This window comes from Neoarius graeffei, chromosome 4, assembly GCF_027579695.1.
Source record: "Neoarius graeffei isolate fNeoGra1 chromosome 4, fNeoGra1.pri, whole genome shotgun sequence".
NCBI lineage: Eukaryota > Metazoa > Chordata > Actinopteri > Siluriformes > Ariidae > Neoarius > Neoarius graeffei.
This window is the reverse complement of record NC_083572.1, coordinates 15,369,129-15,391,734: the sequence shown is the minus strand read 5'-3', so window position 1 is coordinate 15,391,734 and position 22,606 is coordinate 15,369,129. Positions and strand designations below refer to the sequence as shown.

At 41.7% G+C, this 22,606-nt stretch overlaps 1 protein-coding gene across 2 annotated transcripts in view; it reads left to right on the top strand.

Annotated features, from left to right (window-relative positions):
• Window positions 1-22,606, top strand: part of prkcaa (protein kinase C, alpha, a) — a 517,863-nt gene that overhangs the window by 334,860 nt on the left and 160,397 nt on the right. For both annotated transcript variants that reach the window (XM_060918929.1, XM_060918930.1), the window contains exons 6-8: window positions 10,998-11,154; window positions 11,302-11,436; window positions 11,596-11,689. In XM_060918929.1, the coding sequence (XP_060774912.1) occupies window positions 10,998-11,154; window positions 11,302-11,436; window positions 11,596-11,689 (386 nt within the window). The remainder of the gene's footprint in view (window positions 1-10,997; window positions 11,155-11,301; window positions 11,437-11,595; window positions 11,690-22,606) is intronic.

The window sequence follows — 22,606 nt, the reverse complement described above, 5'->3', positions numbered from 1 at the left end:
CACTTTAATAGCAACACCTGTTTACCTGCTCTTTTTTGCACTTATCCAATCAGCCAATCATGTCGCAGCAGCACGATTCATAATGCGGATAAATGCGATTTCAGCTACTTTGACCGTGGCATGGTTCTTGGCTCTAGGGTGTCGTATTTGAGAAACCGCTGATCTACTGAGACTTTCACACACACACCGGTCTGTAGACTTTCCACAGAATGGTGTGAAATTGCAATCTTCGGCTGCACAGTTTTGGTGAGCCTGTGCCGACTGTAGCCTCAGCATAACAGAAGTATGTTTAAGCCTGAGTGCTCTGTCTTTCTTGGCCCAGGCCACTTCCAAGCTATAACAAACAAGCAAGAACATTTGAGACTCAAAGTGAGTGGTGTACGCTTTAACTGGGCTCTTATCTGATTGAAATGTTTCCCGAAAGCTTTAGAGAGTACCGGTAGCAACCCTGGAGTGTCTAAAGTGAAGCTTGCGCCGCTGGTTGATAGAGCTTTCGGGAAATTATTGCGCTCTCTGTCTTTTAGCCATAGACCACACACACACACACACACACACACAGACTATTCCATGGTTGAATTTTATGCCAATTTAATTTCCTTTGAAGAACGTAGCTCTCGACATTCCTCTGCAGGATCACGTGAGGTCGGAGCATCTGGCGACGATTTGGCAACCTCGATCCTAAAGTTCTTCGGCTTTAAATTCCGATCAATACCAGACCTTCTAAAAAAAACCCTGTGCACCACATACATCCAACCGCTATCACATTAATACACATGCACATCCTTTTCACACCACTCCCTTATCACAAGTTTGAGTTTCTCTTATTATGGGTCAGGATGCCTTTTCTTAACAAATTGTCCTACACCACTAAATAATACGAGAGTAAAATTATATAAGGCTTAAAGGGGAACTGAAGGCAATTTTTTTTTATGATCAAAATTCTATTTATCTCATTTTATAAAATATAGGAACGCATTTCTGACAGCTACAGTATTTTGTCACCGCTATAGCAAGTTATGAGTGTTTGAAATATGCTATCAGTCCATATGTCAGAGCAGCGGCCGTAAACGAGATTCGCTGAGACCTGTGCGAGACTTCATAGGACGGAAGTAAAACATACAGCGGAAATCAAAATGACCAACATCTGCTAACGTTGGCAAAAGACGCCCGCACCTTCCTTCGAATGCTGACGTGATCAAGCCGGAAGTTTTCCCTGTATCCGAAATCGCTCCCTACGCACTATATAGTGGGGACGCCATTTTGTAGTGCTGTCCGAAACCTTAGGCAGCTGGGCCATAGAAGGTTCACGCTGCACGCTGCATGCTGCACGCTACACGCGTGTAAAGAAAAGTGGACAAACGTAGCATGACTTGCTCTGGGCCATAGAACGGCGTTCACGTTGCACGCTGCACGCTGCACACTTCACGCGTGAAGCGAGAAATGAACATGCACACTTTTTTCTAGGCGTGAAGATGGAAATTCCAGTCAATGCATGCGGTCACCGCCGCGCCAGCCAATCAGAACGGGTCTAGGGAGATAACGCTATGCTTTCAGGGGAAAACTTCAGAAAAAAATATAATTGAATGGTATAATTGAAAAATAGTTCTTCATCGGGATTGTCAAGCAGATTATAGAATGTTCGGTGAAATTCACCACGGGTTTCTCTCAGAAGGAAGTGTTCTCGGCTCCAAATTCTGTTCCTTTTTCTCTTCCTCTGTCTCAGTAAAAGCAGAATGAGGCAATCGTCGTCATCCGAAGAGTCCATATTGTTGGTTACTCGGTCAAAGTAGAACAGACGCAACACGTGAACATCCAAGCATGAAGTTTAATGGCCCAGGGTCCGGTTCTTCACGTGAACGTGTAGCGTGCAGCATGCAGCGTGAACCTTCTATGGCCCAGCAGCCTTAGTGAGGATTATGTAGGAAATGCACTCAGTATAATACGTATATTATTATTTTGAAAACCCACCAGCTGCTGATCTGGCACGTTTTAACTGTGCGACAGTAATGACGTACCAGCGCGACGGACTAGTCTTTATCCTGTCGTCTTTCCAACTCTTCTCTACTCCACGTTGGTTCGAAGTCGTATGGAATAATCTCCATCACTGATGAAGCTGGCAAATCTCGAAATGAATCTAAATTGGAATGAGATGGCGATCTGGCTGCTGTGTAAACAGTTTTCAAAATGGCGGCGCCGGCAATTCACGTTTGAAGTCTCGCACAAGTCTCGTGAAGATCGTGCAGATAAGCGACGCCTGCCGTGGACCAAACGAACTACATTCAACATGGCTGAAAACCGAAAAGGCCGATAAGTGTAATATAATATGTCAATACGAGTCAGGATATAAGGTTAATAAAACCGAAAACGTAATTGAATAACACGTTAATTAAGAAATAAAGCAAGTTTAAAAATGACTTCAGTTCAAAAGAATGCACTACAGAGTGCAAACACACAATAGGAAAAAAGAAAGAAACTAAACAGGGTCGGACCATACTAGTCAGGAGTGAAAGTGTGACACCAGGTCACGTTTTGTTGCACACACACACACACACACGCTCAGACAGTCAACAAGCGAGTATTGTTTTGCAGTAAATGTTACAATAAAGGCTCTTTCAGAGACTCTGGGTTATGCTGATTCTCCTCCTGTTTCCTGTTGAATGCTCCAGTTGTTTGCGCTTGTGCACTACATTGGTAATAGCTTTGATGCTACGGTACATGACTTGGCACCGTTTTGCGCCTTGTAGGACTTTCAGGCAATTTGGCAACTCATTATTCTGTCTTGCTGTTATAGTATAGTAGAGCTGCTTGTAAATATAAGACTTAGCTGGTTTAATTTCTCTTCACCTTCAGATCTCAACTCGTGTTATAAGAGGCTTAATAGGTTTCCATACCTTCCATATGCTGGAGATGAAACCAGGGAGTTACACTGCCAACGAGTGGATCTGCCAAGTCTCTAAATATAGATGTGTGTGTGCATACAATGCATGCTCGGACAGATACTGTACTGTATAAGTGTTAAGTTGCATAAGTGTTTGAGTGAACACAAACCCTCTTTCCTGTACAGTTACACCCACATGTAGTGCCACAATTAGGTCTATTCAAGAGTACCATACACTTCCTGGGATGGTGGAAGTTGGCCATTTTCAACAAAACCATTTTTTTTTTTAAACTCACCTACTGTGAGGAAAAACTGAAAGGCCCCGTGTCTCATCTCATCTCATCTTATTATCTCTAGCCGCTTTATCCTGTTCTACAGGGTCGCAGGCAAGCTGGAGCCTATCCCAGCTGACTACGGGCGAAAGGCGGGGTACACCCTGGACAAGTCGCCAGGTCATCACAGGGCTGACACATAGACACAGACAACCATTCACACCTACGGTCAATTTAGAGTCACCAGTTAACCTAATCTGCATGTCTTTGGGGGAAACCGGAGCACCCAGAGGAAACCCACGCGGACACGGGGAGAACATGCAAACTCCGCACAGAAAGGCCCTCGCCGGCCACGGGGTTCGAACCCGGACCTTCTTGCTGTGAGGCGACAGCGCTAACCACTACACCACCATGCCGCCCTAGGCCCCGTGTCTATCACGTTTTATTCCTTTCTCTTCCAATGCTTTCCCTCACAATGATGATGAAATCTTAGTCCCGTAACAGGTGGCACGGTGGTATAGTGGTTAGCACTGTTGTTTCACAGCAAGAAGGTTCTGGGTTCGAGCCCAGTGGCCAACAGGGGCCTTTCTGTGTGGGTTTCCCCAGCAGTCCAAAGACATGCAGGTTAGGCTAATTTGTGGCTCTAAATTGACCGTGAGTGTGAACAGTTATTTGCCTCTATGTGTCAGCCCTGTGATGACCTGGTGACTTGTCCAGGGTGTACCCTGCCTCTTGCCCATAGTCAGCTGGGATAGGCTCCAGCTTGCCTGCGACCCTGTAGGACAGGATAAAGTGGCTAGAGATAATGGATGGATGGTCTTTTGAAAATGTTAATTGATCTTGTCATGTTTTAGCGCATGTAGAGAGGTACGTATAAAAGTCTTCGAGTTGCCAAGCTTTGGACTTGCTTTAGTTCCTGAGTGCAGCTTGATATTGTTCTGGACTCACTTAACACCTCATAATGCTAATGTATTTCCAGGAACAGCATGTCTACGTATATGTGTGTGTGCGTGAACGTCTTGAGTAAATGTGTGTTCCACTGCGCACTCAGATCCTATTTAAACCAAACGTTTGACATTTTCATGTGCTTAACCATGACCTTTCAGCATCTGGTATATCAAGATACTGATATCTTCATGTTTTGTTAGACTATGGCATGGGATTAGGACTGGCTCAGCCTCGATGATATTCTGTGACATATTTAGACAAGTACGATGACAAATATTTCAGAAATGAGTCCCTGGAGCCTCAGGGCTGCCCCCCTTCTGGAGCTGTTTGTTTGTTGGACTTGTAGCGTCTCTTCCTTTTTGCCCAAGGGTTGATTTGAGAGTATGCATTATAGACTAAAGTTTACAGTGTCACGTTTGAGGGTGTGTCACAGAGTGAAGTAGTTGGAAAGCAGCCCAGGAGCATCTGTTTTAATGTAACCAAATGAAGACCAAATCATATACATACATGAGACAAAACAGCAGATTAGTAAAAATGATAGATATTTAGGTCGGTAGATTGGTTGGTTGCTTGCTTGCTTGATTGATTGATTCTTGTTTTTTTTTTTATAAATTTGTACAAATACCAAAAAAGCAATGTGGTGCTCTCTAGGAATAGTTGGGTAGCTGCATTTCTCCACAAATTTAAATTTGTGGTATGCATGGACTGGCTCAGATAGAGGGAATGCAAAGAGACCAGGGAAGAGAGTGGTGTTTGTCCTGAATGAAGCACTTTGAATGAAATGGAGGGCTAGAGCACCTCCTATTGGTCAAATAATGTTAAAATTTCAGGTCATTGAGAGAAGCCCTTTGTGCTTGCATGTTCTTTCACATACAGTATGTGTTAGGGGTGTGCAAAAATATCGATACGGCGATATATCGCGATACTTTGTCTTCCGATTCAATATCGATACTCAAAATTTGAATATCGATATTTTTTCAAATAATAAAATCATGTTTCAGACGGGTTGTAAATCCAGTACGACTTCCGCACCTCCGCTCCGCGAGGTGTCGCTGTGCCGCTCCCTCACTGCAAGGCACTCTTCGTCTTCTCTTTTTTCCCCGGCGGTTGCAGTGAGGAAAAAAAACAGGCAAGCATGGCTGTTAACATAAACCTAGAGACGCCGCCGAACTTTAAGGCAGATGTTTGGAGGCACTTTGGATTCCAAAGGAAAGGAGAAAAAAACAGTGAGCCGGACAAAGAGAATGCACTTTGCAAAACCTGTTTCGCTCCAATTAAATTAAGATGCTCCAATTAAGATGCCCACTGCACTTTTCAATGTGTTTCAGACAGTGTGTTGTTCCTGCAAAATAAGCACAAGTTAAATGTTCTCAGGTATATGTCCTCAAGTTTACAAAGAACAAATTGATATTAGTGTTAGCACTGAAATGTATGTGCAGTCTGCAGTGCAAGTTTTAAGTTTTCATAAAACAATTTGATTCTGCTTGTTAAGCAGCACTGATGTGTCCATGCTTACAGAAAAGTTGAGAATACTAGCACAGAAATGGGAATTTTCTGTATGTTGTAGTGAAGCAACTCTTGGTTTTGCCAGCAGTAGAATAGAGACAAATACATGTCTGGCAAGAGTGTGTAGTTATGTATGTGAAATGTAATTTTACAGTGGTCAATAAATTCTCATTTTCTTCAGTGACACAGATATCGTGATGTGGTTGAAATTTCTTGCAATATATCAATTATCGCAGAATCGCTGTACCGTGATATTATCGTTATCGTGGGCAAAATATCGCCATAGTATCGTATCGTGAGGTATCTGGTGATACCCAGCCCTAGTATGTGTCTGCCTATGTGACTGTATGTTTGTATTTATAGATGCGTAAAGATTTAAAGACTAGTATCATATCATTACATGGCATCAAGCAGACGCTTTTATCCAGAGCGACGTACAACGAGTGCAAAAGTCAAGTGCTAAACTTCTAGACAAGAAAGATCTAGTGCCAGCTGAACAAGTAACAGCAACATCTAGCGTAGTTCGGTTAAAGTATCAATACTCAAACAGCCAAGGAAACAAACCAACCATACAAAGTACAACTAACTAGAGAACTCAAAACAACTAACCCCAGGCTAGACAGTATGGGTTGGTCAAGACTGAAACGCAGTTACACAGTAGGCAAGGAGGAAGATGAGAGGTGCAGCCTGAAGAGATGAGTCTTTGGTTTGCTCTTGAAGGTGGTCAGGGAGCCAGCAGTTCTGACCTCAATGGGAAGGTCATTCCACCAATGGGGAACCAGGACAGGCAGCAGTCTTGAGTGGGCTGGGCAGGAGCGTCGAGGAGGAGGGACCAGGTGACCAGTAGGAGCATTTACCATATAGTTTACTATTTGGAGTGGGGCTATGTTGTAGTGTTGGACAAATTATATATTTCCTTGGTGTTTGCACTGTATTATTATCCATAGTGCACTGCACATCCGGTCTACTAGCTCTACAGTACCACAATGCATACAGTAAGGATTTCTATCAGCTTGAAATTTACTTGTCAGGATGGATACTGAATACAGGACGGATACTTGTATATACAGTATAAATGTAAATAAAAATGTTAAATGCGCACTAAAGCAAACAGCTCTTCAGTAGTTGGGTATTTAATACAAAATCAATGTAATAATTCTGACTTTTTGTGATTTCAACTCGTTAAGTAATTTGTAATGTTCAAATTAATATTTTGTCATGTTGATTTCTGATGTTCAAACTGGTTCGAAAGGTGGACCATGATATTGTTTTTTTCAGAGCACTTCCTCATAAGTGTTATCTGAATCATAAATTCTAAGAATCACCAAGGATTAAAGTTTTAGACCAGCATTTAAACCTAGAGGGGTGACACAGTGGTGTAGTGGTTAGCACTGTCACCTCACAGCAAGAAGGTCCTGGGTTCAAGCCCAGCGGCCGATAGGGGCCTTTCTTTGTGGAGTTTGCATGTTCTCCCTGTGTCTGCGTGGGTTTCCTCCGCAGTCCAAAGACATGCAAGTTAGGTTAACTGGTGGCTCTAAATTGACCGTAGGTGTGAATGTGAGTGTGAATGGTTGTTTGTCTCTATATGTCAGCCCTGCGATGACCTGGCAACTTGTCCAGGGTGTACCCCGCCTCTCGCCCATGGTCAGCTGGGATGGGCTCCAGCTTGCCTACACAGGATAAGCGGCTACAGATAATGGATGGATGGATGGATGGATGGATGGATGGATGGAGATTTAAAGGTCTAATCAAGTCTTGGGACTAACCAAGAGCAAGTCTTTAAAGACTGGAACAAAACAAGAGCTAGAAACTGAAGGACTGGGACTGACCAATAGTGGGAGCCTTAACTAGTGAAACTGACCAAGAGGTAGAGTGTAAATTCTGGGGTTAACCTTAACATCTGTGGCTAAGTAAGAGTCTTCAAAACCAGGCCAAACCAAGAATTAGCGCTTTAAAGACTTGGCGTTATAGAGACCCAAAAATCTAACCAAGTAATTAGAGACTTAAAAAATCTGGATTAACCAAGACTGAAATTCTTAAAGACTGGGCCTTAGGAAACTGGCTAGAACCAAGAGCAGGAAACACTGAGATTGGGATTAACCAAAAGCAGGAGCTTTAACTGCTGAGATTGACCAAGGTTTAAAAAAAAAAGTCAAATTCCCTTCCACATCAGGATCTGGTCTTCCCAGGCAGTCTCCTGTCCCAGTACAAACCAGCTCTTTGAGGTGCATGGGTGCAGCGCCGATCTCCGTTTCCATAGCCCTTGGCCTCTTGCCTATACAGCTAGGGTTACAGTGGAGGGTCAGTCCTCTGGTAACCACAAGTGTTTGAGTTCCCTACTCACATCTGTATTGCAGCATACCTTGCCAGCTGGCATTAGGTACCAATTTTATGATAGTCTTTGGTATGCCCCGATCACAAATAGAACTCACGATCTCCCAGTCGAGAGGCGGACACGCTAACCACTAAGCCAGCTTACGGTTGAGAGTGACCAAGGGGTAGAGTGTACGGTAAATATTGGGACTAACCAAAAATTAGTACCTTAAAGTCTGGGAAACAAGAAGAGCCAAAAAGACTGAAAGTGACCAAGGGCTGTAAACACTGTGCATAAACTAGAACTTGTTCATACTTAGTATGTGTATTTTTTTTTATAGTTGTATAATATGTTCATTCTTGTACAGTACATCTCTGCACATGCATGGTGTTTCTGCCCATGTGTATGTGGACAAAATTACATGCATATGACACATGTCCTTGTCCGCAAACATATGTCATGTCCGCAAACCCTGCTACAATATATTCATGCATATTTGCACCATCGGCATTTAAATTTGTTCCTTTAGCTGTGGCATTTCCAATGTTAATGCATGTGCTCATGTGTGTGCATATCGCTTTCTATGTGTCCTGGCTTGTGCTTTACAAGCTTTACAAAGGCTGAAAGGGCACCACTGCTTTGCATTTACCCATTTTCTGTCTGAAGTTTTAAATATTCAAAATGTAACCTTTGTGTGGGTTTGGGTAGATGACTGTGCACAGTATGACACACTTCCTAAAGCAGATTTTTAGCTTCAGGAAATTTTCAGCAGTGATCATTACTACCTGGACAACATTTACTGTAATTTTAAATTGCGTAAGGTAAAATGACACGAACAGAAATGATTTACACAGTGACATGATGTGTACATGGGGTTTGTAAGCAGACAGCATTAAGCATTAAGGTTCTAATGTTCTGGTGCAATTTGTAGTGTGTAAAATGTGGATAAATTATATACTATACATACCTATATACCGTACTATAACGTACCTGAAATGTAAACCCCACATGAACAAGGTCTGTGTTTCCTTTGGCATACTGTGTTATAGTGCTCGATGTTACCTGACAACAATCAGTAATAGCATCACAGCACACAAATGAGCTCATTGTGTTGTTATTTGTATACCAAGCGCGCAATGCTGCCGGCAATGTCAAATACTTTATTTGTGCTAACCAAATAAAATGTACGTTCACAACAGTCATCATAAAACAGCGTTTTTATTTTTATTTATTTAATTTTCCATTTCCGATTTCATTTCCTGACTGCAGCGTCAGTGTTTCTTCACCTACATGTTTTCACATTCAAAAATGGAAATGCAAACAGAAATAAGTCTCTGAGTTTGTTTTTCTTTGAGAATCTGTCTGTGTGTTTTTCTACCTGTTGAGCATTGACCTAGGAACTTGTGCTAGTTCACACAGAGTTACATAGTTGGCAAATTGTATCACCTACTGTGACTCATATAATACTGTCTTCAGTATTATAAATAAATACGCATTTCATTGGAAATATAGTGCCATAAATAAGAGATGTAACCCAGAACCCAAACTGTAAATACTTTGCATAGTAACCAAGAACTAGAGCCATAAAGACTGAGATAGATAACCAAGAGATACAGTTGTAAACATTTGGCATAGCCAAAAACTGGAGCTATAAATACTGAGAGTACCCAGGATATACAGTTGTAAAAACATGGTATAACCAACCACTCATTCTGTAAACTGTGGGTATGACCAAGAACTCGAGCTGTACAGACTAGGTGAGACCAGGTACTACAGCAATAATGACTGAATGTAACCAAGAACTAGAACTGTACAGACTGGGCGTGAACAAGTCCTAGAGTAATAATGACTGAATGTAACCAGAAACTAGAGTTGTAGAGACTGGGCGTGACCAAGTATTAGAGTAATAATGACAGTGTAACCAGGAACTAGAGCTGTACAGACTGGGCGTGACCAAGAACTAGAGCTATAGAGACTGGGAGTAAACAAGTGCTGGAGCCATAAAGGCTGCCCATGACCAAGAACTAGAGCTGTAAAGACTGGGTTTAACCAAGAACTAGTGCTGTAAAGACTCGACATCATCAAGAACTAGTGCTGTAAAGACTGGGTGTAACCAAGAACTAGAGCTGCAAAGACTGGTCAAAACTAAGAACTAGAGCCGTAAAAGTGGGAGTAGCTAAGAACTACAGCTGTAAAGCTTTGGTGTAACTGAGAGCTAGACCCTTAAAGGCAGGACACAACCAAGAAACAACGCTGTAAAGATTAGGTGTGATTAAGGACTATATCCATAATGATGGTGCTTAGAACTCAAGCTCTAAAGACTGGGTGCAATCAAGAACTACAGCTGTAAACCTTGCATGGCCAAGAACTAGAAATGTAAAATTTTAGGTATAACCAAGAACTAGCGCTGTAAAGTTTGGGCGTAACCAAGAACTGTGTTCCAAAAACACTGTGTGTAGCCAATATCTGGAGCTATAAAGCCGACATGTAAACAGAATTTAGATTTAGAACAAAAGTTACAATTGTTATGACTGGGCATAATCAAGAATTAGAGAATAAGAGTTCAGTGGTGTAATGATACATTGTGACGCAATGCACCGTCATGCAAAAATGTGATGATGTGCATCTTCGAAATATGAAATTCACGTCATGGAAATCAGCATTCTATCAAGTAATGCAGTTGCACTGTTTGAACACCAGGGGTCCCATTGAGTTGAGATGTGTTGCGAGAATGCTAGCCACATGAATACATTCTTTTGTGAAGAGGTCTGTACCAAAATAAAAAAAAGTGCACTGTTTTGCATTGTTTATGATTCTTTTCAGGCATCATTTTTCTTTCTTAAAATTTTGTTCAAAATATCCTGAGAACCGAGTTGAGTTGAAAGTGTGAAGCCAGTATTGTGCATCGATTCAAATCACAAGTGTATCATTACACCTCTACCACATATTTTTCAGAAATAAGTCTTTCGAATATATTTAATCCAGTGTCAGTTTGACATATTAATCTGTGATGAAGTTGACACAGTAAGGTGTGTCACAATTTATCACAAAATCAAAATCTCATGTTGACCCTTTGCAGTGGGCGAGGCGAGGAACCTGATCCCGATGGACCCCAATGGATTGTCCGATCCGTATGTGAAGCTCAAGCTCATCCCTGACCCCAAAAATGAGACCAAGCAGAAGACCAGGACTATCCGCTCCTCACTCAACCCTACTTGGAACGAGTCCTTCACATTGTGAGTGAAAAACAAAATAGCCAGTTCAAGACACTAAAGGCCAATTCACCGTGAAGCAATTTATGAAGTTTTCTGATGCACGGAATAGAACAGATACACTTCTAGTGACATAAGGTCACTTTGTTTATGCTGTGTCTGTGTTGGCAGTAAGCTAAAACCCACAGATAAAGACCGCAGGCTTTCCGTGGAGGTTTGGGATTGGGATAGAACCACCAGGAATGACTTCATGGGTTCTATGTCCTTTGGAGTATCCGAGCTGATGAAGTGTTCAGCATGTGGATGGTGAGGATTGCATGTGTGTGTTTATGTGTGCGCCTCTTCAATCATTCCAGTTAATTGATGATAATCGTGTCCAATCATTTAGCACCTCGTTGTGTTGATTAAATGTGTAGGTGGCAGAGAACCTGAGAGTTGTAATGTGTTGATGTGCGTTTGTACCAGGTATAAAATGCTGAACCAGGAAGAAGGCGAGTATTACAACGTGCCCATTCCAGAGGAGGATGATGGGAATGTGGAGCTGAGGCAGAAGTTTGAGGTGAGAACTGGTTGCTCTAGTGATTCTGCTTTGGCTATCTATTATTTATCTAATGCTTATCTGTTTTCTGTTCATGGCCCTCAAAGATCTTAAAGCAGCGTCTAGCAGTGGATTCCACACTCTGAGAAGTTCTCAAATACAGCTTGTGTACTCTGTGTGCATGAGTCATATGTGTTAGAGGGGAAATGTAGAAATGTGAAAGTCAAGTGATATCCAAGACTGGTATTCAAACTTAGTTTAATCCAGTTTTATATGTTCAGCTTGTTTAACAATAGACATGATCACAAAGCAGCTTTAAAGAAATCCAGATGTCGATTTGGATCCCTAATGAGCGGAGACAGTGCCAAAGAAATGCTCCCGGGTTTTTGTTGGGTTTCTTATTGTGCTTCTTTGTGCTGAAAGAACTATTTTTTCCCCAGCTCGTGAATTACTGAAACCTTACTCGCTGTCATTGTTCAACCTTCGAGGCCAGTGTCAAATTATTTGGAATACAAGACATTTTTCTTGGTGCCCTTTGGTATACAGTGTCTTGCAAAAATATTCATCCCCCTTTGTGTTTGTCCTGTTTTGTCACATTACAAGCTGGAATTAAAATGGATTTTTGGGGGGTTAGCACCATTTAATTTATAAAATTTGAAGGAGCTGCAAAGAGCCACAGCGGAGATGGGAGTATCTGTCCATAGGACCACTTTAAGCCGTACACTCCACAGAGTGGGGCTTTATGGAAGAGTGGCCAGAAAAAAGCCATTGCTTAAGAAAACATGTTTGGAGTTTGCCCAACAGCATGTGGCAGACTCCCCAAACACATGAAAGAAGATTCTCTGGTCCGATGAAACTAAAATTGATCTTTTTGGCCATCATGGGAAATGCCATGTGTGGCGCAAACCCTACACTCTGAGAACACCATTCCTACAGTGAAGCATGGTGGTGGCAGCATCATGCTGTGGGGATGTTTTTCATCTGCAGGGACAAGAAAGCTGGTCAGGACAGAAAGAAATATGGATGGCACTAAATACAGGGCAATTCTGGAGGAAAACCTGTTTGAGTCAGCCATAGGTTTGAGACTGGGATGAAGGTTCACATTCTAGCAGGACAATGGCCCTAAACATACCGCTAAAGCTACACTGGAGTGATTTAAAGGGAAACATTTAAATGTCTTGGAATGGCCTAATCAAAGCCCAGATCTCAGTCCAATTGAAAATCTGTGACACAACTTGAAGATTGCTGTACGTACATCAATGCAACCCATCTAACTTGAAGGAGTTGGAGCAGTTTTGCCTTGAGGAATGGGCAAAAATCCCAGTGGCTAGATGTGCTAAGCTAATAGAGACATACCCCAAGAGACTTGCAGCTGGAATTGTAGCAAAAAGTGGTTCTACAAAGTATTGACTTTGGGGGGTGAATACCTATGCACACTCCAGATTTCTGGGTTTTTTTTTTTCATCTTAATTATTGTTTGTGTCACAATAAAAAAACAAATTTCACCTTTCAAGTGGTAGGCATGTTGTGTCAAATTATGCTAACCCCCCAAAAATCCATTTTAATTCCAGCTTGTAATGCGACAAAACAGGACAAACACCAAGGGGGATGAATACTTTTGCAAGACACTGTATATATTATGAAACACTTAATATGTTAAAATATTTTTCATTCACACCTGGCGACTTGTCCAGGGTGTACCCCGCCTCTCGCCCATAGTCAGCTGGGATAGGCTTCAGCTTGCCTGTGACCCTGTCGAACAAGATAAGCGGCTACAGATAATGGATGGATGGATGGATGGATGGATGGATGGGTTTTTCATTGACCTTCCATCAGTTGCTTTATATATATTATATGTATACATGGAGTGATACATAAAGTGAAAATGCATACTCTAATAATTATTACCAATTGAGCTACTCTGTACCGTACTTATCCTAACAGCAACCTGAAATGCTTCCACTTAGATACTTTAAAGTATTCATTTGACCAAAATTGACTAAATTTTCCACTTATCCCAAATGTAATCAATCAACCAAGGCATAATGGTTCCAGTAGCTTGGTACTTCAGTTTTATCAAGCAATTGCAAACCCAATACCGCCAACAAGGAAAGCTTATAGCTACCAGATAAGGATGAGGCAAGCTGCTTGCTTACTACAAGGTCTGTCCATTCTGAGATGCTTTTCTGCTCACCATGGTTGTACAGAGTGGTTATTTGAGTTACTGTAGACTTCCTGTGAACGCATTTAAAGGTTTTCGTATTAAAGTGACCAGATTTATTCTGTGCAAGCATCAGGCTGATGCCTGGACCAAAGACGAGAATCTGAAAGTTAAATAGGTTCACATGATTCTATCATTTCAATTATTTTGTTTGATTATTTTCAAATTAGGCTTATTTTGCTGTTTTTGGTGACGAAACGGTTTGCATCTACATGCTAGAAGTGAAGTAAACATGCAGTTAAACGTGTAGTTTGCACAGTGTGATATTGGTAGCTTCTTTACATGTTAAACCACTTCCTGGTTTTCAGGGCAACACTAAAGAAGCAAACTTGGCTGATCGATAACATTTTGGGGGGTTAACAGAAATAGTGTTAATCAGTGGCGGCTCCTGAATTTTTTTTCGGGGGGGGGCAATTTTCCCCCGTTATGTCTACACGGATCATAAAATGTCCACAGGACTGAAGTAAATTGACCTAGGTAGCAAGTCAACTGTTCTACAGAATGTTCTGTAAATAGATTTTGTACTTCAAACTCCATGACCAGCAAGAATTTTACAGACTGTGCAACTTAAGGACAACAGGAAACTGCACTTACTGTAACAAAACATTGTAAATAGTTGGCTAACATAGCAATAGCAGTTGAATAAATAGATGAGTGGATCTTTAGATCTTGCAATTACTGGTATTTCCCAAGGATATTACCAAAGTGCTAACTCTCAGAGCAAAGTGTGGCAAATATAAAAATGCACATTGAAAACATCAAAAGTGAACTGATTCTGTGACTGTGTGTGTGTGTGAGAGTCACGAAGTCAACCAAACCCCTTAAAAACACCACGGTGACTGGAGCCCTCAGTCTCATCTTTGCCTCGTAGAGCTAACTCGAACACTCCACAAAATTTCACGCAGTGGATGAGCCGGTTTAATATGTGCCTGTTCTTGCTCACCTCATCGTTGTGGCGGTGAACTGCTAGCCTGTAGCCCTCATCCAGTTGTGTAGCGATGTTCACTCTCCCAAAAGCCAAAAATTTCAGGCAGCTGCCCATGTGAATCTTTGATGACTCATGTTTTTTTTATTTTCTCCGACAAATGATGCATGTCCGAAACTCCAGTGACTGTCCAAGCAGTGTTGTCCATGGAGCCACCTCCAGGGTGGAAAAGTAAGCAGGGGGAGCAGAAAACCGCTGAGACGTCCTTGCAGCCAGCTCGCCAGGATTTGCACTGGGACCATGTTGAAGTAAAACCTTGAGTATATGATTTCCCCCCTTGTCAAAATTTGTTTTATGTTTAGATTTGGTCGAGGGGGGTCCAGCTTGTTTTGTTGCCAATTTAGCTTGATTTGATCGCTGACTAAATGGAACTTCTTTTAAGGACCGCACTGAATTGCTTTCGGGGCGGCACGGTGGTGTAGTGGTTAGCGCTGTCGCCTCACAGCAAGAAGGTCCGGGTTCGAGCCCCGGGGCCGGCGAGGGCCTTTCTGTGTGGAGTTTGCATGTTCTCCCCGTGTCCGCGTGGGTTTCCTCCGGGTGCTCCGGTTTCCCCCACAGTCCAAAGACATGCAGGTTAGGTTAACTGGTGACTCTAAATTGACCGTAGGTGTGAATGTGAGTGCGAATGGTTGTCTGTGTCTATGTGTCAGCCCTGTGATGACCTGGCGACTTGTCCAGGGTGTACCCCGCCTTTCGCCTGTAGTCAGCTGGGATAGGCTCCAGCTTGCCTGCGACCCTGTAGAAGGATAAAGCGGCTAGAGATAATGAGATGAGATGAATTGCTTTCCGCATCCATCTCACCTCAGAAACTGAGCGGATTGAACGCAACTTTGCCGCCCTTCACAGTGACGTAAGCACGTTAGGGCAAGCCCCCCCGGAACCCATAGAGATTGCATTGAAGTGTCTGTTAGGAGAAAAAAAAAAATTAACATGGGACTCTATCAGTGAACTCTTGGGCGATTTTCAGCGTGACTGAAATCGCCCCAAAAGGGGCAGTACTCTAGAAGCAAGACCACCCTGATTGGACAATGATACCCAGAGACAGATTAAAACGGCCTCGAGCAGCGCTGGTGAAAGTTTGTTTTAAAAAAAGAAAAAACTTTTTTTTTTTCGTTTTGGCAGTGCGTCGCCCAATCGCCCTTATGCACCAGCCGCCCTTGGTGTTAATGCAATTTTTATCTAAAATGGTATTTAAATGTCATTAATACAACAATACAATAAAGCAAACTCTATACTTTGTTACCTCTGCCAACTTTGTTGGAGGAGGTTATGTTTTCGCCTCCGTTTGTTGGTTTTTAGTTTGGTTGGTTACCTGTTCCCAAGGTGACTCAAAAAGTAGTGAACAGATTTTGATGAAATTTTGAGGAAAGGTGGGCCATGGGCCAAGGAACAATTGATTAGATTTTGATGTAAATCCAGATTTGTATGCAGAGCCAGGATTTTTTTTTTTAACTGTTCCCAACTTAACTCAAAAAGTAGTGAACCGTTTTGGATGAAATTTGGTATACAGCTTTAGTATTATCCAAGGTTGAAGTGATTTGATTTTGATGTTGATAATATGTGGCGGGGCGGCACGGTGATGTAGTGGTTAGCACTGTCGTCTCACAGCAAGAAGGTCCTGGGTTCGAGCCCAGCAGCCGACGAGGGCCTTTCTGTGTGGAGTTTGCATGTTCTCCCCGTGTCTGCATGGGTTTCCTCCAGGTGCTCCAGTTTCCCCCACAGTCCAAAGACATGCAGGTTAGACTAATTAGTGGCTCTAAATTGACCGTAGGTGTGAATGTGAATGGTTGTGTGTCTCTATGTGTCAGCCCTGCAGTGATCTGGCAACTTGTCCAGGGTCTACCCCGCCTCTCTCCCATAGTCAGCTGGGATAGGCTCCAGTTTGCCTGTGACCCTGCATAGGATAAGCGGCTACAGATAACAGATGGGTGGATGGATAATTGTGTGTTTTTCAGCCAATAGAATTTTGGGGTGCAACATGTATACTGTAAAAAGAAATTGCATTTTCGTAACTTTTTGTCAGATATACATAGCCAATTCAACATCTTTTTCACTTTTCATCGTTTTTATCTGCACTTCTTTTCATAACTTCTCAATTTACTTGGAGAAAAACGAGAAGAGTAATTTATTTGTCGGAGTTCCTTGAGGAAGCTTGATGGCATTTTTCATCATCTGTAATGGTGAAAGTAAATAAGTCTATCAATCATGCAAGCGCAAGCTTGCTGTTATCTGTCGTCGTTTCACGGCGTGAATTTTTCAGGATCGCAATAGCTTTGTTTTCTTTTCCAACAGTGTTAAACAATGATGCTGCCTTTAATATTTCAGCAGTATGGTGTAAACATCGGCTAGGAGTTGGCATATTGAACATGAAGATAAATGCGTGTATTATCTAGAAATGGCTAAAGCAGTTAGAGTAGTGCGATGTCAAACGCAATATAGTGTGTTGTGTTGTTGTTACTGCTGTTTTCATTCTCTTTTCTCAGTGTGATTAATTCTGGGGTTGTAATAGTGTTCCTTTTTTTTTCTTTTTTCTTTTTCCGAATTCCACTGCAGGAGCTTTACATGCATCAGTACTAAGATTTCTTTAGAAAATGCATTATGTAACCACCTCTGCAATTATCTACCAAGGAGCTGTCCTTGCTTTACTGGAAAAGAAGAGAGTTTTTATGGTTGCAAACCGCACATCATAATATCATTCAATTTGTCCCCGTTTCAAAGGAATAATCTACATGTACACTGAGCTCTGATACTTTTAAATATTTAACTCAGTGTTTCCCAGTCCAGTTCTCAGGGATTCTCTGTTCACATTATTCAGGCTTGTACAACCCCGATTCCAAAAAAGGTGGGACAAAGTAGAAATTGTAAATAAAAACAGAATGCAATAATTTACAAATCTCAAAAACTGATATTGTATTCACAATAGAACATAGACAACATATCAAATGTCGGAAGTGAGACATTTTGAAATTTCATGCCAAATATCGGCTCATTTGAAATTTCATGACAGCAACACATCTCAAAAAAGTTGGGACAGGGGCAATAAGAGGCTGGAAAAGTTAAAAGTACAAAAAAGGAACAGCTGGAGGACCAAAATGCAATTCATTAGGTCAATTGGCAATAGGTCATTAACATGCCTGGGTATAAAAAGAGCATCTTGGAGTGGCAGCGGCTCTCAGAAGTAAAGATGGGAAGAGGATCACCAATCCCCCTAATTCTGCGCCGACAAATAGTGGAGCAATATCAGAAAGGAGTTCGACAGTGTAAAATTGCAAAGAGTTTGAACATATCATCATCTACAGTGCATAATATCATCAAAAGATTCAGAGAATCTGGAAGAATCTCTGTGCGTAAGGGTCAAGGCCAGAAAACCATACCGGGTGCCCGTGATCTTCGGGCCCTTAGACGGCACTTCATCACATACAGGCATGCTTCTGTATTGGAAATCACAAAATGGGCTCAGGAATATTTCCAGAGAACATTATCTGTGAACACAATTCACCGTGCCATCCGCCGTTGCCAGCTAAAACTCTATAGTTCAAAGAAGAAGCCGTATCTAAACGTGATCCAGAAGCGCAGACGTCTTCTCTGGGCCAAGGCTCATTTAAAATGGACTGTGGCAAAGTGGAAAACTGTTCTGTGGTCAGACGAATCAAAATTTGAAATTCTTTATGGAAATCAGGGACGCCGTGTCATTCAGACTAAAGAGGAGAAGGACGACCCGAGTTATCATCAGCGCTCAGTTCAGAAGCCTGCATCTCTGACGGTATGGGGTTGCATTAGTGTGTGCGGCATGGGCAGCTTACACATCTGGAAAGACACCATCAGTGCTGAAGGGTATATCCAGGTTCTAGAGCAACATATGCTCTCATCCAGACGACGTCTCTTTCAGGGAAGACCTTGCATTTTCCAACATGACAATGCCAAACCACATACTGCATCAATTACAGCATCATGGCTGTGTAGAAGAAGGGTCCGGGTACTGAACTGGCCAGCCTGCAGTCCAGATCTTTCACCCATAGAAAACATTTGGCGCATCATAAAACGGAAGATACGACAAAAAAGACCTAAGACAGTTGAGCAACTAGAATCCTACGTTAGACAAGAATGGGTTAACATTCCTATCCCTAAACTTGAGCAACTTGTCTCCTCAGTCCCCAGACGTTTACAGACTGTTGTAAAGAGAAAAGGGGATGTCTCACAGTGGTAAACATGGCCTTGTCCCAACTTTTTTGAGATGTGTTGTTGTCATGAAATTTAAAATCGCCTAATTTTTCTCTTTAAATGATACATTTTCTCAGTTTAAACATTTGATATGTCATCTATGTTCTATTCTGAATAAAATATGAAATTTTGAAACTTCTACATCATTGCAGTCCATTTTTATTTACAATTTGTAGTTTGTCCCAACTTTTCTGGAATCGGGGTTGTAGTACTCGTGCCCTAATTTTAAGGACTCGTGACTCAATTTGGACTTGAGCACTGATGACTCAGACTTGAACTTTAACTGCATTCGGACTCGTAAACTGGAGACGAGGACTCTGATTTTTTCTTTATTTTTTGTAACATGCCACAATAATTTGGCATAAGATATTTATATCTACATTAATTTTTGTACTAATTTCACGCAAGAGTGTCACACCTGCGCACCTTAGTGCGTGCATCAGATAGCCTCTTGGGTGCGCTCTGGACAGTGTGCGCGCCAAGCAGACTCTCACGCATGTACCGTAAATGACTCACACCTGCACAGGATTAAGGCGCAATCAGCACGCCAGTATAAAAACTGTGAAAACACACTTACTTTGTGAAGTATTGAGTTGCGTTGCTGACACATTACCAAGCCTTATTTCCTTGTTTGATTTCCTGTTTCTTGTCTTTGATTCTGCCGAGTCTACGATAGCCTGTTTGTGCCTTGTTCGACCTATTGCCTGTTTCACTGTTTTACGATTTTGCCTGCCGTTCTGGATTGTTTACCGTCTTCACTTGTATTAATAAACACACCTTCTGCACTTATATCCATCTCCCAACCATCTCTGACAGAATACTTCGCACTCCCTGACAAAGAGAATGCACATTCACATGTTCATACGTCATGTTCAGGAACAAACTCATGTTAATGGTGCTAAAACAGCCACCGTCGAATGGTGCGGTTGGAGTCTTGGACTCAGACTCGACTCAAAATTTTCTTTAATGACTTGGACTTGAACACTGGGGACTTAAGACTGGACTCGGACTCGAGGTTTAGTGATTCGACTATAACACTGACATTATTTGCTATCTCTGCTTTCCAAAATCAACCTGAATCAGTTTTTGTCAGCACGAACACTGAATACATGGTATAATTGTGTCTGATGATGGATGAGAGCATTTATAATCATTTCGGAAATAACGCACCTTATAGAAAGTGAGGTGGAATTCAGATAGTTTAAAAAGTTACCAATAATATGTGCACATAGTTGTAGAAGACACACAAAGTGCATTTATAGTCATACTAGAAATTTAGTTACTGTCTGATTTTAGCATTTTCTAGATTCCGTATGTGGTTGTGTAAACAGGACATTATATTGTGTGTGTGTGTGTGTGGGGGGGTGTTTGGGGGTAGTGCAGATACGGTATATAAATACAATGCCAATTCCCAAAAAGTTGGGACACTGTGTAAAACATAAATAAAAACAGAATGTGAAGATTTGCAAATCCTAGAAACCCTATATTTTATTGAAAATAGTACAAAAACAACATATCAGATGTTGAAACTGAGAAATTTTATTGTTTTTTGAAAAATATATGCTCATTTTCAATTTGATGTCAATGACCTGTTTTAGAAAAGTTGGGACGGGGCAACAAAAGACTGAAAAAGTTGTGTAATGTTAAAAAAAAAAAAAAACTAACTAGGTTAATTGGCAACAGGTCAGTAACATAATTGGGTATAAAAAGAGCATCCCAGAGAGGCGGAGTCTCTCAGAAGTAAAGATGGGGAGGGGTTTACTGCTCTGTGAAAGACTGCGTGGGCAAACAGTGCAACAAGTTAAGAATAATGTTCCTCAGTGTAAAATTGCAAAGAATTTGGGGATCACATCATCTATGGTACATAATATCATTAAAAGATTCAGAGAATCTGGAGAAATCTCTGTATGCAAGAGACAAGGCTGAAAACCAACATTGGATGCCTGTGATCTTCAGGCCCTCAGGAGACACTGCATTAAAAGCAGACACGTGTCTGGAGTGGAAATCACTGTATGGGCTCAGGAACACTTCAGAAAACCATCGTCTGTGAAAACAGTTCATTACTGCATCCACAAATGCAAGTTAAAACCAGATATAAACAATATCCAGAAACACCGCCACTTTTTCTGGGCCCGAGCTCTTTTACGATGGACTGAGGCAAAGTGGAAAATTGTCCTGAGGTCTGATGAATCAAAAGTAGAAATTCTTTTTAGAACTCATGGACACCACGTCCTCCAGGCTAAAGAGCGGAGGGACCATCCGGCTTGTTATCAGTGCACAGTTCAAAAGCAGCATCTCTGACGGTATGAGGGGGCATTAGTGCACATGACATGGGTAGCTTGTACATCTGGGAAGGCATCATTAATGCTGAATGATATACAGTATACACGTTTCAGAGCAACATGCTGCCATCCAGACAAAATCTTTTTCAGGGAAGGCCTTCCTTCTTTCACCAAGACAATGCCAAACCACTTTCTGCACATATTAAAGCTGCATGGCTCCATAGTAAGAGTCTGGGCGCTAAACTGGCCTGCCTGCAGTTCAAACCTGTCTCCTATTTAAAACATTTGACGCATTATGAAGTGCGAAGTATGACACACTGTTGAGCAACTGGAATTGTATATCAGGCAAGAATGGGACAATATTTTCTCTTTCAAAACTATAGCAACTGGTCTCCTCAGTTCCCAAACGTTTACAGAGTGTTGTTAAAAGTAGAAGTGATGCAACACAGTGGTAACATGGCCCTGTCCCAACTTTTTTGAAACGTGTTGCTGACAAATTCAAAATGAGCAGTTATTTTTCAAAAAACAATCAAATTTGTCAGTTTCGAAATGTGATATGTTGTCTTTGTGCTATTTTCAATGAAATATAGGGTTTCCATGATTTGCAAATCATCGCATTCTGTTTTTATTTACAGTTTACACAGCATTCCAACTTTTTTGGAATCAGGGTTGTATGAGTCTATATAATAGCATTGGTTTAATCTTTTCTCTCTTATTTTTGGATGAATCATCTTTTTATTTTTGCATGCCAACATACTCAGAGAGAATTTCAGCTTAGAGAAACAGCAAAGGTATGGACCGGCTGGAGAAAGACTGCATTAGTCGACCCATCTGTGCTGAACATTTAAGCCCTGACTTTATCACGCTTCTCCACATGGGGGGACTAGCAATAAAGGGCTTTGCCATTTGCTTTCTAATGCCCAGGTCTGATTGGGGAAGGGAAATGCAAAGTGCCTACGGGGCTTGAAATGTCATCACTATGACTCTCTAGGTAAACACACACACACACACACACATCAGTGGTGCCCCATCACATGTATTTAGAGCGTTGCTGCTTTGTTTCTTCTGGAACTAGATACTGTATCTGGCTAACTAGAATTTTCAATCATGTTTTTAACAGGTTCTTAAAACAACGTTCCTGAAGTATTTTCCAAACGCAATGTGATACTGGTCTGCTCATTGGTTTGCTCAAAAGTTTAAAAAAAAAAAATTGCAGGGACGTTGTAGGA